Genomic DNA, 11,983 nt, shown 5'->3' on the forward strand with positions numbered 1-11,983 from the left:
AGCTATACATTTAGTTTGCCATGCATTCTCATGTATAATATGAATATAATAGTATCCTTCATAATCTGTTTAATATCATCATGAATTAAGGTCACAAATGGCCTAATAACATTACAAATAAAAGATGATGTGTATTACAGATGATCATAACAAGTAATAAGATTAACGCATATATGACTCTCCAAGGGCATCCATCATGAACTCATTTGACTTTATGATCATTAATATTAGATTTCAATGTATTATATTCTACATATCTTTAGTTAAATATTTCCAAAAATAAGCTTGCAATTGAGATTTATCCTCAAATACTTAAATCACACTTACAAGATCTAAACTTAGATCCAAATTTTCACTTATTTCAAGAATAGTATTCACTCTCTTAATGTCACCCTCCCAAACGTTTTCATGTAAATCTAGGCACCCAAATGCATTTTAGGTACATTATTAAAAAAATCAACTTCTAATATCTTAATGATATCCCTCAAGGTCGATGGCAATTGGCATACTTCTATTAACATCACTACCATTAATCTCTAATCAATATTATCATATTGAAGTTTTCACTACCGTCCTCACTAAAACCCTTTAAAAATTTACATAAAACATAAATACTCATAGACATACAATTTACAATTCAAACATCAAATAATGTAGTTGTGTATATATATTACCATGGTGAAAATGATCTACTCTTAGATAATACCGATGCTATAGGCAACGGGTTAGAAAACTTCACTCATGCTATTGTGTATTAAACCTATATTTGATAGTGATTGTTATTTAAAAACACTTTTTGTATAAAAATTATTACAATCGATATCGTGAATATAAATATAAATACTTACCCCTCTAAATCACCAAATCTATTTGACAATTTTAATAGATGAGATATTATACCATATCCAAAGTCTGGATGCCTCTTACACTCCCTTCCATGAGCTTTGTCTTAAAACTATTCTTTTCAAGTTAATCTCTACAATCATAAGTTGATTATTTTAAACCAAAAAATAATAATTAAGTTTAATGTAGTTGTGTATATATATTACCATGGTGAAAATGATCTACTCTTAGATAATACCGATGCTATAGGCAACGGGTTAGAAAACTTCACTCATGCTATTGTGTATTAAACCTATATTTGATAGTGATTGTTATTTAAAAACACTTTTTGTATAAAAATTATTACAATCGATATCGTGAATATAAATATAAATACTTACCCCTCTAAATCACCAAATCTATTTGACAATTTTAATAGATGAGATATTATACCATATCCAAAGTCTGGATGCCTCTTACACTCCCTTCCATGAGCTTTGTCTTAAAACTATTTTTTTCAAGTTAATCTCTACAATCATAAGTTGATTATTTTAAACCAAAAAATAATAATTAAGTTTAATGTAGTTGTGTATATATATTACCATGGTGAAAATGATCTACTCTTAGATAATACCGATGCTATAGGCAACGGGTTAGAAAACTTCACTCATGCTATTGTGTATTAAACCTATATTTGATAGTGATTGTTATTTAAAAACACTTTTTGTATAAAAATTATTACAATCGATATCGTGAATATAAATATAAATACTTACCCCTCTATATCACCAAATCTATTTGACAATTTTAATAGATGAGATATTATACGATATCCAAAGTCTGGATGCCTCTTACACTCCCTTCCACGAGCTTTGTCTTAAAACTATTCTTTTCAAGTTAATCTCTACAATCATAAGTTGATTATTTTAAACCAAAAAATAATAATTAAGTTTAATCATGTTACACTTCAAATAATTAAAAAAATCGAGTAAAGAGGGAATTTGGATTTTATAATAGTTATGCGAATTGTAGCATCCCATTTGGTCATTATATACATCATTATCAACAACTCACTAAGAGTATTCGAAATTACAATCTTCATAAGTTCTCATTGGTCTCCTCTGTAGGCAACAATATTTTTTAAATTCTCCTTTAATTTCCCATTATATCGATAGAGGACTCTAACCATTGACGACATATTATCTAAAGAATCTATATACAAACCACATCATATAAACAAAAAAATTATAATAGCCGCAAAAGCTGTGATTCTTTTACTAATGATACATTTACTATAAAAAATATTCAAAATAAACAAATTAACCATTAAATATTAAAATAAATAAGAAAAATAATTTCTTAAAGGCCCTCTCCAAGTAAAAATATTTGTGCAACTGATATATCTTCCATCTTATACTATCTAAGCAATCTTTATAGTCATACAAATGCAGTATATTTAACAAAATAATAAGTCATAAATAAGATTCTATAAATTTTTTAGATAATTTTTCTATGGATGAACAGATTCATCCATATAAGAGGGGACGAAGGTTTCTCCCCTTCCTCTCTGTTTTCATCTAGATTAGAGGAAGGAGGAATGTCTCCTCCCAAAGTTACTTTAGAGTAAAGGGAGACGATTTCCCCTTCTCTTTGGTTTTGTTAAAGAAAAAATGGATGGAAGCTTCCTCTTTCCTCTCTATTTTTTTTCCCAAACTAGAAGAAGGAAAGCTTTGGGAAATTTGTCTAGAGAAAAGGGAGACGATTGCCCCCTTCTTTCTCCTTGCTTATGTTAAGAAAATTTTTAATCAGATATTATGAAAAAATTCCCAAAAAGTTTTCTAGAGGATACCGAAATCGGTGGATCTCGGGTACCATGCATCTTCGTCCCTTCGGATGCTTCAATCCTTTCGATGCTCACATTGCATATAACTCGCCAAAAGTCAATGACTGCCCACTGGAGAGCATCTCCACCAACGGTGCGAGTCCAGTCTCGACAGCAAAAAAGGACAATTCCCGCTGCAAATCGCGACGCCGCTCACCCAGCTTCCTCCTTCCGTTCACAACAAGACCTGTAAGCGTGCAGCAGCACCCAAGCGACACCCGTTGGTGGAGCAGATCGCCGCGGTCGGCTGTCCCGTATCACCTGCGGCCCACACGTAACGGCGCTGCCTCTTTTCTATTAACACAAAAGGATTCGTAAACGAATGCATCAATTAAAATAACCGGTGAAATCCAACGACGAAAACATAAAATAACAAAAGAAGACGCCGAATCCTCAAGATACGAGATCCTCTCCACCGACCTTTGAATGGTGTCGCTATGTGATTTCACGGTTGGTTGGAAAACACTCTTGTCGTTCATGGCCGCCGTCGGAGAAGGAATGGAATTTAAGCTATTTTAGCCATCTTGATTTTATCACAGCGTGGCGTGCTGATGGAGTCGAATCCGACTCGACTAGATTACACACGAAAAACACGGATACTAAAGTGGGGAAGGTGGCTGGCACGCATGATTTTATGTTCCATTTTCCATCCAGTAGATTTGCCATGTCATCAGCGATTTTCATGGATTCTATATTTTTCTCATATTCCGCCTAATAAACGGTATGAATATGGTTGCTGCTTGTTCCATGTGACATATTGTCACATTACTGTTTCATAAGACCTGATTTTATCTAATTAATGTATGGTAACATTGAAGGTTGATCTGATACCAAAAATCATTTGGTATCAAACATGTAAAACGTTATACCAACTGTTCAATTGATTATCTTAGCCATCCGATCAACAATTATCTTAACTATTTGATCATGATCCAATGGTTAAGATAAATTGTAAAATTTATAACTAAAAGGGCCCGCTTTTTATTAAGAGGCTAGGGTACATCTTTATTAACCCCAAGTTGACTGCTTGACCAAATGATTAATTTACCAATAATTCAGACATGATCCTAATAAAGCAAAGGTGGCGTGCCGAAGACTCTAGTGGCTTTGAATTTGAAATGCCCAAAATCGGATCGGTCCCAACAAAATCAAAGACAGGATTGTGGGGCCACTTGAACACGGGACCCACTTCAGAGTCCTCGAACTGCCCCCTTCCGTTAGCCGCAATTTGGCAAAGGAGAGAGAAGTAATACAAGCCTCATAAATGTGACATGATTGGTGACGTTGAACGAAAACTAAAACCTTCTTGTCACATGATTCGAAGTTCTTTTTGGGTCCACATTCACCGTACAACGCCAATGCCACGTTTGTCCGATATTTCTAGCCAACCGTTGTTTGACCGTCTCGAGCAAGGGGAAATCGCAGGAGAAGGAATGGCGTGTGCGTCGAGCTTGGGAGAAGGGGCGGGAAACACGTGGCGTTTGCCTTATATGTAGTATAGTGTTTTGCGATGCTGACGGGGGGGTTCACCTGGGAGAACAATGATAGTTGGGAGAATCTATGCTTTGCTTGGTCGAGGCGAGGGAGATTGTCCGTTCCACCAGAGTCTGGTGGGACCCGACGGAATGCACTTTCGGTTTGCTCTTTTTCGAGGTCCCAAATATTCCTTTTTCAGTCACGTCACACTCCTGTGAATGCTGGCACGCGTCACAACTCAATTAACTCATGACTCACCTCGGCGGCTCAAGCGGCTTCTGTTACTCGTTCATTTTGGCGACTCGGGCGACTCGTTTTATTATTTTGTATTTAACCGGCTAATGATGGACTCTTATTTTTTACAGCTCAGAAAATTATAAAAGTGAATCATTGAGATTAAATAAAATAAGAGAGAAAAATATTTTCTATTGTAGTTAATAATTTCTCTCACAATAGAATTTGGGGGGAAAATAAAATATATAGAAAATTGAGAGATTTTTTTAATATTAAAAATAAAAAATATTACTATTTTTTTATATCTATCTAAATAAGAAAAATTATATTTCTTTTTTATTTTCTCTTTTATTTTTCATAACCTTTTCTTTTTCCTCCACTCTTTTATGTTCAAAATGCAGCCTCGACATTTTGCAATCACTTATATATTGTTATAATCTCATATAGTTATTTTCTATTAAATATCTTGATACAAAATTTATATCATCGATAATTTATTAAATATAATTTCATAATGCCAAGGGCAAAGTGTAATTTGCACCCCGAAAATATAAAAAAAAACAAAAAGGAAAAGTTAAAGCCTGCGAGTCTGCGAGAGGGAAGTGCTGCGGGTCCCGGTTCAGAACTGGATAATGTGAAATGGACGACGGATAGCTGTGCTGAGCCGAGCCGAGTGTAACTGTCGAGTGTTGATACTCAATGTCCTGGAAGACAGGTGGGACCCAGACAAGCCACCGACGAAGACTGCTGCTGCTTCCGGCACCTTTTTTCGCCTTCTTATTCACTGCTCTCCCAAGTCCCTCCTCGCAAGTCGCTACCATACAAACCATTCAATCCTCGCTTTCCTTCTCCGTCTCTACCGACACACCGCCCTTCCCCAAGGACCCCAAAAACCCATCCGCTTCCGAGAAGCCTCGAGCAGTTTCTTCTCGTTCCCCGAATGCACATCTGATCTGTGTTTATTTATTTTATTTTATTTTTAAGTTGGATGGGACTGACCTCTCTTCAAGTCTGCATGGATACTTCCGACTGGCTTCAGGTATGGATTAATGGGAGAGAATTGACTGGCTATCTTGTTATTGGCTTCTTCTTCTTCCAGGTTCCGTTTTGGTTTTTCAATTTTTTTTAATAACTACGACGAAGTGAAGATCTAAAGATCAGAGCTATTATTTAGCTGAACGAATTTTCATTTCAGTTTTAAGTTTGGAGCCGGTTGTTGAGAGTTATAACATCTAATGTTGATTTTTGAGTGCTAATGTTGCTGGATCGTGATTCTTAATTTGTATGAATAATGTTTTTATTCGGTATGAAGGTTTTTCAGTTACTTGTATGAATTTTCGGTAAAAATGTGAAAATTAGAGAAAGAAGCTCGTTGATTCCATCTCAATTGGACGTTTGGAAGAGATTCCGGTCTCTCGAATCTTTGGTCTGCAATCAAACCATACCAAAATTCAAATTAATGAAGCTAGGTTTATTTGATTTATTTTAGCTTTTGTCTGAGGACTGAGCAGGAGACGCTTAGGCTGCGCCTGTTTTTTAGTTTCATCATTCATGTTTAGCACTTCCATTTTTCTGAAACTCTTCTTTTACCGTTCTTTTAAAGTACGATAACCTGGATCTTCTGAGACCCCGCCGTGCACGATTCATCTCGTCGAATTTCGATTTTCAATAATAGATTGCCATTTTTGACTGATGAGTGAAAGGACATTCCATGGAATTCAGAGTCTGACACGTTTTGTCATGTTTATCGTTTTTAAATTAGGGAACCGTCCACGAGGAAGGAGCAGTAGAGTCTGCTTCTCCGCCTGGGGAAATGATTACATGTTCCAGGCAGCCATTGTTGGAAAGGAGACTCAGGCCTCAACAAGACCAAGCTCTCAAGTGCCCAAGGTGCGACTCAACTCACACCAAGTTCTGCTACTACAACAACTACAGCCTTTCCCAACCCAGATACTTCTGCAAGAGCTGCCGAAGGTACTGGACCAAAGGCGGCTCCCTCAGGAACGTTCCTGTCGGTGGTGGCTGCCGGAAGAACAAGAAGGTGGCTTCGAAGAAGCCAAACGAACAGCCACCCAATCAGCTCATCGGATCATCCTCGCACGAAGCATCTGATCTCCGTCTCTCATTTTCAGGAGTGCAGTTGTCGCACCTCCACACTGTATTGGGCCACCCTGGAAACCCTAATCCAATGGAGTGCAAGTACGATAGTCTACTAGGAAGCGCTAGACAAGCAGCTAATTTCACTGATAACAAGCTCGACGCTTTATTTGGAAACCCTGGAAGAAGTTATGCTTTCATGGGAGGCAGCGACATGGGTAATGTAGGCAGTCTGGGAGACATGAGCAACGGTTTCAGTTCCTCTAGCCTTCATGGTTCCTGCTCCCCTCTTGGATTTCTCTTGGATGGTTCATACGGTACTTTCATGGACAACGCAGAGAGGTTGATGCTTCCATTTGCCGGAGCAGAGAATCCCACTCCGATAGACATGAAACCAAACCCCAAGCTTCTAACCCTTGAGTGGCACGAACAGCCGCACTGCACTGAAGTAGGAAAAGATTCATTTGGGTTCTCGATGAACGCCCCTGGGTCGTCGTGGCCTGGAATGATGAACAGCTACGGATCATCAACAACCAACCCGTTAGTCTAGATTGTCTAGTTTGCACTAATCCAATTCCTGCTTTTGTAAGCAAGTTTTATCAGTTAAGAGAAGGTTTTGATGTTCTTGGTTTTTTGGTTGTTTGACAACTTGTTCTTCCAGTTGTTTTCCCTTACCAAAGATGTTTTCAATGAGAACATGAGATGACTTGACTAGAAACTGGCATCTACCCATTTGGATTTTATCCTCCGATGAGATAATGATGATGTTTGAGATTAATCATTATGTCCTGGCATTTGGGGAGAACAATAGTGCAGCAAACATCTGGCTGCGAAGACAACGAAGCAAGGTTTCGTTCCATAAATGGAAATTTGAAAATAGGATTACTTGACCAGAAAAATAGCATTTTCATTCAATTTGAACGTGTATTTCTTTTCTTGTTTATTCTGTGATAATTCAGCTCTTACCTCGTGTATATCTTTTCTTGTTTATTCTGTGATAATTCAGCTCTTACCTTGTTTATGTTTATGTTGGAACGGGCTTGTCTTTAATACGCAAGTTGCGCAATCTTTTGGGTTAGTAACAGTTTAGAGATATATACAAGATATTCTCCGTTTTTCCTTTCCTTCCGGTAAATCTGGTTACAGATAGGACTTACAGATACCCTAAAGTTCAGGCTCTTGTCGTATTCTTTTTGAACCGGAGTACCATCTTCCTTCTTCCTTTCTGGAATAAAATAGCTTCATTTGAACTTTCAACCTCTAAGGAAGCTCGTTCTACTCTAGAGTCTACATATTGAAAGCGTCTTTGTCAGCCATTGGCATTTCGAGAAGAACAAAAAGTGAGACACACGATGCAAAAACCAACAAAGCAAGATTTCATTCCTTTCCATGCATGGAATTTGGCTACTGCCTTGTCTTCGCATGTGATTTGAAGTACCTTGCGTGCTTCAGAAGTATCACCTTTATTCTCTCATCCATGGCGGCAAAATATTTGGAGGCTCCTGGCTCTGTACTCGCCCACTAGATTTGTTGGCGCTGTACCCAAGAATAATGGCTTCTCAGAAGGACAAACCAGAGGACATTACCAAAGAATAACTCCGCTAGATTGCAAGATGCTCACGGACCCCAGGAATTTGGAGCAGGAACTGACCAGAGCTGTCTTTGCTTAAACGTGGGTTGGGTATCCGAGCGATCCAACAAGAGATTCCATCGTGCCTACTAGAAAGAGGTCGTTAGTGGCGGCTAACACTGTCGCGAACTATGGCTCGGGAATCGTCTCGGAAGCTCTAAATTCTGCTTAGGATTACCGCGAGTGCGTCAGGTCATCACCCAAAATAGAAGAGGAAATTTCACCCATAACCCAACTCACCATACTCCAAAGGTGAGTCGACTCGTTGTCGTACAACCATGATTTTAAGTTTTAACAGTATGGTCTTATAATAAAAGAGGATTAGTGCCATTGACAAGCAGAATCTAATTTGCAAAACGAAAAGTGAGAGTCTCTTTTATTAAAAGTGGATGTCAATTTTTTTAGTTTCAACATATCCCTACTCAGCCATTGAACTTTAAACCAGCATTACCAAACACGGTGATAATCCCTTCCCATTGTATTTAGGGAATTTTACCAAAATACCGGTTTGAAATAACTTATTAATGAAAATAACGAGGATCTCAAATTATTTACAAAACTACCGAACTTTGACCGGTCCACTGTATATGTGGACAGTCAAAGGCGACACGTAAGCTTTGACTGCTTACGTGTCACCCCGTCATCATAGCGATTCTATATATGAACACAGAGGCTACCACGTCATTATTATTGACACGTCATCTGCCACGTAACTTACCACGTCAATATAAATTACCTTCTTTTTGCCCTGTCATCTGGTGCCACGTAAGTACTCGCCACGTCAGCCCTCACATATGTTTTTAATTTTAATCTCTTCCATATCTTTCTCCTCGCCTCTCGTCTCGGCTTCTCTCCTCGTCGCTCCCCTGCTGCCGCCTCCCCTGTTGCCGTTCGCTCCCCTGCTGCCGCCCCTCCTCTCGTCGCTCCCCTGCTGCTGTCTCCCCTGTTGCCGTTCGCTCCTCTGCTGCCGCCGCTCGGCCTCGGCCTCAACGCCCCCCCTCTCAACCGCTCTCTCTTCGTCTCAGCCTCATCTCTCGTTCTTCTTCTCCGTTCCCCTCTATTCATCCTCCCACTGCCCCATTTCTCAAAACGTTCTTCTTCTTCGTTCCCCTCTGTTAATCCTCTCGCCGCCCTTTCTCTCAAAACCTAAGAGGGTGATTTTTTAAGGTTTTTGTTAATTGAATCGAATTATTGTATTTAATTATAATATTGATTTGAATTTAAGTGTTTAATTACTGTATTTATTTTTTGTGATTTACTGTTTAATTTCTGATTTTATGTTGATGAAAATTTTGGGAAATTAAAGTTATTGTAAAGTATTGTAAGATTTTTAATTAATTAATATATTTTTTAATAATTTATTATTTTGTATATAAGGTGATAAAAAGTATACAAATAAATTATATTTTTAAACACAAACAATTTTTTTGTATATATTTTTTAATTTATAAATATTTTAAATGGATAATATATGGGTAAGACTTAAGAGTAATTTTTTTCTATTTATAAATATTTTTAAATGGATAATATATGGGTAAGACTTAAAAGTAAAAAAAATTATTTATAAATATTTTAAATCCATAGTAAATAGGTAAGAGTTAGATTATTTCTATTTATAAATATTTTTAATTTATAAATATTATTATTTTTAAATAAGGTGATAAAAAATATACAAATAAATTGTATTTTTAAACTCTAAAATAATTTTTTTGTATTTTTTTTTAAAATTAAATATTTTAAATCGATAATATATGGGTAAGACTTAAGAGTAAGATTTTTTAAATTTATAAATATTTTAAATCCATAATAAATGGGTAAGAGTTAGATTTTTTCTATTTATAAATATTTAAAATTTGTAAATATTATTATTTTGTAAATAAGGTCATAAAAAGTATACAAATAAATTGTATTTTTAAACTCTAAAATAATTTTTTTGTATTTTTTTAATTTATAAATATTTTAAATCTAATTAATTTACTTATTTTATTTTAGTTTTTAAAATATGAAGAAATAAAAAGTGTAAAGATAATTTTTTAATTAATAAATATTTTAATTGATATTAAATGGTGTTAAATAAGCAAGAGTTAATTTTTTAATTGTTTATTAAAATTTTTTAAATAATTTTTTATTTTAGTTATAAGGTAATAAAAAGTGTATTTGATTTTTTAATTTTTTTAAAATTTATTCAAAATTTTATCATGTAATGATGTGGCAGATAACGTGTCAATAATAATGACGTGGCTACCTCTGTGTTCATCTATAGTATCGCTCTGATGACGGGGTGACGCCTAAGCAGTCAAAGTTTACGTGTCATCTTTGACAGTCCACATATACAGTGGACCGGTCAAAGTTCGGTAGTTTTGTAAATAATTTGAAATCCTCATTATTTTCATAAATAAGTTGTTTCAAACCGGTATTTTGGTAAAATTCTCTTATATTTAACTCTTGTAATTATCTTTTCTATTCTTAATTCTATAAATATCACCTGAAACTCCCCTATTTTGTTTCAGACAACAGCTTTGGTCAGGTAGAGAGGAGTGAAGGTTCTCTCATACACGCTCTAGCAACATAATAAGGGTAGAACATTGAATTTCTTTTTAAAAAAATTAAACAACATTATGTGACATTATTCGTTTTCAAGTATTAGTCAAAATTGGTTGAGCCAGATTCAAATCAGACCTTATCAGTTCATTGAGCCAATGATTGGCTAAGTTTGTATATCATTGCCTTCAATTGGCGAGAGCAAAGATCATGTTCGATCATCAAGAGATCTTATATCTTAAGCTTAAGTGAATAGCGGCCTTCCCGACTACGAGGCAATCATATACATATACTTGATTTTGAGTTATAAATGATACTAGTGGTTTATGTTAAATTGGGTCAAAGGCCTTATCCTAAAATGACTAGCCACTTAGGAAACCTTTTTCCCTACAAATAAACTCAAGATCTTTGTATCTACTAATCCATGAGGGACTATTTCTTAACACTCCCTTTCATGTGTAGGCCCACTCTTTTTTGTGGCTCTACAAGTGGATAATTTAGGTGGAGGCCCACATATTGAGTGGCTTGCTCTGCTACCATGTTAAATTTGGATCGAAGGCCCTATCCTAAAATGACTAGCCACTTAGGAAACCTTTTTCCCAACAAATAAACTCAAAATTTTTATATCCACTAATCCATGGGGGACTATTTCTTAACAGTTTTAGATTTGGTAGTCCTTGTAGTTGTGCAAGGGTCGTGGTCATCTCAAATCACAATAAAAAAAGATGAACGATAGAGATCAGTTCAAATGCTAGCCCACAAACTAGAAGATCTAAATTTTTTAGAAATTTATAAAATTGAAGGATTTTGAAAAAAGCGAGTTAGAAGATCTCCTGACCAGAATTCTTTAACTAGCCCCCAAACAGAGAGTTTGTTCTATGCAAAACAGCTATATGTTTTACACACAGGTTTACTTGGGGTATGCTCTATTAGTTCCATCTCCAACTTCGTAATTTTGAAACAGGGAAGCATCAGACCTGGGCTAAACATTTCAGGCTCACTGCAGATTTACGGCCTTTACTTTCCCAGGTTCACTAATTGTTAATATTAATGGAGCTCTTAGCCAACGCTGCCCGATGAAGATTAACAAATTGAATTTATTGTTGTCCAGATCTGCTGCTTCTGTATGATCCTGACCAGGATTCAGATGAGTTTGTAACACACGAAGCAGCGAAAGTCTTACCCACACGTCCACTTACGAAAAGAAAAAGAAAAAAAAAGAGCCGATATAAAATTATAGAAATTATGAACAACCGTGTAAAAGATCAACTTCAAAGATAAAAATAGTTCATGATCTCACA

The 11,983-nt window shown here is 36.1% G+C and overlaps 1 protein-coding gene across 1 annotated transcript; it reads left to right on the top strand.

The window, feature by feature from the left end:
• Positions 1-5,243: 5,243 nt before the first annotated feature.
• On the top strand, positions 5,244-7,461 carry LOC137937610 (dof zinc finger protein DOF5.6-like). The gene is made up of 2 exons (XM_068782711.1): positions 5,244-5,453; positions 6,177-7,461. The coding sequence occupies exons 1-2, from the start codon at positions 5,403-5,405 to the stop codon at positions 7,059-7,061; spliced, it is 936 nt and encodes a 311-aa protein (XP_068638812.1). The 5' UTR covers positions 5,244-5,402; the 3' UTR covers positions 7,062-7,461.
• Positions 7,462-11,983: the final 4,522 nt, after the last annotated feature.

Source organism: Aristolochia californica, unplaced genomic scaffold (genome assembly GCF_029961685.1).
Source record: "Aristolochia californica isolate CCGP_79_NKW_82.1479 unplaced genomic scaffold, dmAriCali1.0.hap1 SCAF_7, whole genome shotgun sequence".
NCBI lineage: Eukaryota > Viridiplantae > Streptophyta > Magnoliopsida > Piperales > Aristolochiaceae > Aristolochia > Aristolochia californica.

Bases quoted from the DNA above. Each gene is read 5' to 3' on its own strand.
- LOC137937610 (XM_068782711.1), top strand. From the start codon at position 5,403: ATGGGACTGACCTCTCTTCAAGTCTGCATGGATACTTCCGACTGGCTT. The intron at 5,454-6,176 runs GTATGGATTAAT...TTTTTAAATTAG, and splicing joins ATACTTCCGACTGGCTTCAG to GGAACCGTCCACGAGGAAGG.